The 6,000-nt window shown below is 53.1% G+C and overlaps 1 protein-coding gene across 4 annotated transcripts in view; it reads right to left on the reverse strand.

Moving 5' to 3' along the window:
- Positions 1 to 5,717, reverse strand: part of MYO5B (myosin VB) — a 153,461-nt gene extending 147,744 nt beyond the window's left edge. For all 4 annotated transcript variants that reach the window (XM_052777815.1, XM_052777812.1, XM_052777813.1 and 1 more), the window contains exon 1: positions 5,574 to 5,717. In XM_052777815.1, coding sequence (XP_052633775.1) covers positions 5,574 to 5,600 — 27 coding nt within the window. In that variant the 5' untranslated portion in view covers positions 5,601 to 5,717. The remainder of the gene's footprint in view (positions 1 to 5,573) is intronic.
- Positions 5,718 to 6,000: the final 283 nt, after the last annotated feature.

The raw sequence follows: 6,000 nt of genomic DNA on the forward strand, positions 1-6,000 counted from the left end.
ACGGTTATTTTTGCAGTGCAAAGCCCTCGGCACGGCATGCCCTGCAGCAGGACCTGCATCCGCACAGTGCTGGGAGAGCATGGGGTGAACTCCGGCCATCTCTGCCTGTCAAGGGAAGGAAATGCCCACAAAGCCAGCAGCACCCATCTCTCGCCTGCCTTGCATCTACTCAAGGCCATATAACCAGTAGACTAAACGGTATTTAAACCCCCAAGTTTGGCTTTGCTTTTCTCTCCTCCGTGCCCTCCCAGGGAAGCCAGGGAGGTCCCTGAGCTGCTGCGGAGGTGGCCGTGCCCTTGGCACGGTCCCCAGCTGCAGAGAGCCGGCTGGAGCAATCATATTTTACATTTCAATGAATTTTCTCTCCACGACTGCAGCTAATAACGAGGCAGGATCGGGAAGAGACCAGGGATGCCAACAGATCCAGCTCCTTCAGCAAGACAGCCCCATCTTTAAATGAAAATCCCAGCGTGGCCTGCGAGCTGTCCCTGCCCTTTGTGGCATGACCCAGACACATTCTCAATCTAAAATAAAGAATGAAAAAAAAAAAAAACAACACCAAAACCTTCAAGTATAACCTAATTTTCCTAACAGCAGCTGCAAATGGCAGAGGCAGGACTTCAGGAGCTCTGCAGCAGAGGGCCTGTGGATGGCCTGGGACTGAACCCCAAGCTTTCCCTGTCCCACACACATATTCCCAGAAATTTTTTCTACACAATACACAGAAAATCTTCTCTCTCCTTGCCAGCTGCTCCTCAACCCCAAACCAGCACACAGGCACCCACTAAGGATGAATCCTCCCCAAGCCTCGAAAGATAAATCATTTTCACAAAGGTTTTATGCCAGAAGGTTTATGCCAATTCATTGACTCAATCAGTGTGTGATCACACTGGCAATATTTATTCACTTTTGAAAAGCTTCTCCCCAGGGTCAGAAACCACCAGTTCATTCCAGATACTTTACTTAATACAACAACTTTAACTGAAAGCCAGAGAGTTTTCTATACCCAACACTAGCCATTAGAAGAGGACTTTTTAATGCATTAAGTTCTATCATCTATTAAAAAATACTTGGCAAATAACAGTCACTTTGCACAATGGAAGGAAAAAAAATAAAAAGAGAAATAAATACCCTGGTTTCTTACTCGTCCAGTTTGCAAACCTCCTGAAGAGCATATCTCGAGCTGCACAACACCCCAGGAGCAGAAAGACACAGCTTATTCTCTAGCCTGGCAGAAGTACTGTTTTGCATTATGTTCAGAGGCTACGCTTAAATTAACAATTAACATATTTTAAGAAGTACCTTTAAGAGAGCAGAACATCCAGAAGCAAAAGCAATTATATTTCTTTCAGTAATATGAAGAGCTTCCCCTTACAATAACGAAGGCGAGCCATGCAAACAAGTGTAATCTCCAGTTTAATTCTGCAAATCAAACCGTTGCTGGAGATAGCATCTTCCAGGGGCCATGTCCTCCCTCCATCCTGCCCAGCACCCAGCTCAGAGGAGCAGAGCATCCCCATTATCTCATTACAGAGTAATGCTGGCATCTGCACAGGCTTACAGGGATTGGACTGCAGTTACCTTGGCTGTAGTTTAGCTGCATCAGCAACAGGTTTCTTTGGAGGGCTCTGGCTGGGGAGAAAGAGCATTGCATGCAGGGAGCTACCTTTGCCCCCTGCTTCAGCTAAATAGGGCTTGAGAAACTCCCCTGCCCAGCTGCAACCAGTTTGACTGGGCAGCGCTGCAGCTGGGCGCATCCCACCCCTGCCACACTCCAGCAGGAACCCTGGGGACATGGCAGGAGCAGGACAGACCCCAGGCTGCCTTAGAAAGACATTTGCACAGGGTAACTGAGAGATACACAGGTTCGGCAAAGCTCCACCAGTTCTCCATCTGGAACAGGTTTTTGCAAGCAGGAGTCCCTGATGCCACTACCTCCTCTATTCCTCTTGCGCGCACTGGTGCCAGCGGCTCCTGAACCAGGTCTGCACTCTTTACCATTCAGCTCCTCTTCCACTGGAACACGAGTCACGCTAAATTCCCGTTTGCTTCTGCAACAAAATAAAATCCACAACCAGATAATCCCAAAGTCCCCAGCTACTGCATTGGGAGCAGGAAGAGTATTGTCATGGTCTCCCCATAAGTATTTACCCAAGTGGAGTCCTACGTGCTTGAAGGTTGATGCACTTTTGGAACTACTCTCATGCTCATAATTAGGCACAGCTGTTAATTATCTTGTTTGATGGGGGCTATTAAACACCAGTCATCCCTGCTCTTAAAGGGGCACAGGTGAGACATCACATGGAGAGGGCCTCCACCAAGGAACTCACAGCTGCTGGTGTTTCCAGGATGGGTTCCTCTCCAGTTTAAGCACTCCTCAGGGCAGTGCAGAGTCTAACACAGCAAATTCATCAGCACGGCTTAACAAGCATGAACTTAAGCACGAAGAAAATACTACATGTCCCACAAGGTCCTAGGAGATCTTCAGCAAGCATCAAGTGGAAGTTAAGGGCTCTCTACACAACACACAGCAGCTCCCATTGCAGCCCAGCAGGAAGGAGAGGTGGAAGGACCAAAGAAGTCCCACTTAGCCACTCCAAAGCAGCTCCCCAGCAGTTTCTCTCATCCCAGTTCAAGCAGGAGGAGCAAGGACTCCGAGGCAGGTACCACTGTGGCTGTGCTAATGCAACACTGCACATCGGATCGATAGGCTTTTAGCAAGACAGCCGTATTGATTCCAGCAAGCTGGATTGTCCACCTTCCCTCCCTCTGCATCTTCCCTCAAAAAGCCTCATCCCCATCCGGCCGACAAGGTGATCCAGGAGGCCCCACATCCACGCTTGGAAAGTCATCTCCTGAACGCCAACACGCCACTGAAGCTCTCCCACTCTTCCCCGCTCCTTTCCTCTGTTCACCCCCATGCCCAGTTACTCTGTAAGAGCATCTTCTGGCAGCCGTGCGCAGAGGGGGCATCAATGCCCGACTGCTCAGGGCAGGGCAGCCCTCCACAACAGGTTGTCTTCTCCCCACCACGCTCTCAGACGCTTCTACCATATACGAGCCATAAGTGCCCAGTGGAGCTACAGGCCACAGGGCCAAATGCCCGCATCCACACGGAGATGATATGCAAGCGAGTGCCAGGGCCTTCCTTAATGTTTTCCAAGAGCAGGCTAGAGAGCAACGCATCTGCTTCATCTTGGGGACCTCCATCAGCAACTGGCACCCATCAGGCTCACAGCATCCTAAGGCTGCTGGGTTTGTTCTGTTTTTTAAAGCCTCCTTTGCTCTTTTTCTTATATACTCAAAAGTCACAGGAAATGTTTTCCTGCTGCTTCAAAGCCCAGAGCCGGCACACGGGCCCCACGCAGAAGACCACCCAGCAGGACAGTCCTAAATTTTACCGCAACGTCAGCCCCACAGACAACCCATATGGGTTCAAGGCACTATCCGTGGCCCCAGCACCTACCACACCAGCTGTGTCCCTAAAATGTCCCCACGAGACAGATGGACACCAGCAGAAGGGCCAGTGCTGAAACACCAGCTCTCATCAAGAATCTCTGTTGTTATTAAAAATAAATTAAAAGTTAATGACATGTGCAGATTGTCACCAAATCCCCACCACTTCCCATGTGCCTCATTAAAAAGTCCCTATACAGCAACAGGATCACAAGCGATGCCCCAGCAGGCATCTTATACCCATTCAACAGATGAACAGGAATATAAATCTAACCAGTTGAGCATAAAACCACAATACAGATTAATTACCTGCTCATCAAGTTAAGAATCAATTAACCTGGTGGTTATAACCAGCCCATAGATAGGGATAACAGTGCTTGCAGCCAGCCTCCCTCCTCCCCAGGGATGCTTGCCATCGCATCCATGCACTCATCCGACGAGATGCTGTGGTAGGCACATCGGAGCAGTTAAGCCACGGCTTGCCTTGTGCTCCCCTTCAGATTTTCCAAGGGAAAAAGGTCTTCCAAACCTGAGGCTTTGCTTTTGAAGTGCTCGGAGAAGGACAGAGGTCAGCCCGCTCACAGACAGCCCTGCTCAATCCAGCGGGGCTTCTTAAATTCCCACGGTTCAAAGGAGGAGCCGCCAGATTCACACTTCGTCCTGCATCCGTTTGATATCAACGGCCAAAAAAATAAGTGGTAACCCCCAATATTACATAAAAGCTGTCCGCAAAATGAGTTACAGAAGCAGAAATCTGCAGCAAAGTTAAGCCCAGGAGACTGGCACAGAGACAAAAAGTGGTTCCTTGAGAGGGCTGGAGCCAATCTGGCAGCATCTCCACGCTGACCATGGTCACAGGAAGAATTTAAAACACTAAAATTCTCATTATTACAGTAGATGATGCGGGCACTTTAGTCTTTCAGCAAAAACCATTCTGAAGCCAAGCACTTTTCTCGATGAGCCCCTGCCTAGTGTTATTGATGGCTTTTACTAAGCACATTCCCTGGATCCTGGCTGCCCGCAGCACTCCCGGCTAGCCTCGGGAAGATGCGGAGTGCAGGGAGAGGGCTCTCTCCCTATCAGTTATCGCTCCGTACCGGGTGGATCTCCCGCTGCACACGAGGAGCTCTCTCATCAGGCCAAGTCAATCAGCAAAGAAATATCCCTCCGGACACAAACCTCTCGCTGGGAAGGGGGGGCAGAAAGCCCCAAACCGCGTGGGGTGCACCCCCAGCCCACTTTGGCCAAGGAGCGGGAATACCCTGCACCCTGCCTGAGTATCCCACAGCCACAAAATACCGAAACGAAGAAAAAAAAAAAGCGCTATCTTGCCTAGACCCCAGGCTCTGCTTAAAAATCAGCACCCTGAGCTTCCCGTTATCACAACCACCACTTTTTAGGCTTAAATCTGGGTTTCTCTCCAGGAAGCGACGGGGAGGGCGGCTGGCTGCCACCCCGGCCCGGCGGTGCGTAGCACCCTGCGAGGCCATCAGCCATGTTACCTTCCCTGCTTGCCATGAGGAAGCGGGTGCGTTTGGTCGCACCCCTGCCGAGGGATTATATTCGGGAGTTGCAGAACGAAAAGGACTCTGGAAACCGGGCGCCTTAGGAACATTTTGGTTAGTTACAGCAGTTGTAAGGGCTGGGGTTTTTTGGTTTTTTTTTTTTCCCTCTCCCTCCACCCTGGTGTTTTAGGAATATGAAGGGAAAAAAAAAAAAAAAAAGATTCTGTGAGGATTTGGGGAAGCCGAGCGCGTTTTAGCTGCGTGTTCGGCCGCTCTGGTGTCGGACCCCACGAAGGACGAGGCCAACGCCGCCACAACCTCGACCCACGGACGAAGTTCACCCTTCCCTCCACAAAACCAGCTCCCCGGGCGGGTGAAATACCGGGAGGGGCCGCTCACCCCACGGGGCGAGGAGACCCGTCCCGGCTCCCACAGCCGGCCGGTACCCACCGGGGAGGGGATACGGGGCGGGGGGGGGTCCCCTCCGCTCCCCGGGCACCATCCCGGGGGGTGCGGGGAAAGTTGCGGGTCCCCTCCACGACTGGGAAACAACCCCCCCGTCCCCCAAAATACAAGGAAGACACACACACATCCCCCCCCCCCCCCGCTCACCTTGGTGTAGAGCTGCGCGGTGGACATGGCCGGGGCGGGCGGCTCTTAGGCGCGGGGCATGGGGCCGGTAGGCAGCGAGCGGCGCCCGCCGGACCGACGGACAGACAGACCGACCGACCGACCGACCTTTACACCCGCCGCCGCCGGCCGGGGCGCGGGGAAGGGAAGGGAGCGGTGGAGGAGGAGGAGGAGGCGGCGGCGGCGGCACCGCTCCGCCTCCGCCGCGCCCCGCTCAGGTATGGGGCGGCTCGGCTCGGTTCGGGCCAGTTCGGCTCGGGCTCGGCTCGGGCTCGGCTCGGTTCGGGCCACTTCGGCTCGGGCTCGGCTCAGGTCGGCTCGGTTCGGGTCAGTTCGGCTCGGCTCGGGCTCGGGCTCGGCTCGGTTCGGCTCCGCTCGGGTTTCCCGCTCCGCGGCCCCGGCCGCTCAG

The sequence above is a fragment of the Harpia harpyja genome, chromosome Z, assembly GCF_026419915.1.
Source record: "Harpia harpyja isolate bHarHar1 chromosome Z, bHarHar1 primary haplotype, whole genome shotgun sequence".
In the NCBI taxonomy this organism is placed as follows: domain Eukaryota; kingdom Metazoa; phylum Chordata; class Aves; order Accipitriformes; family Accipitridae; genus Harpia; species Harpia harpyja.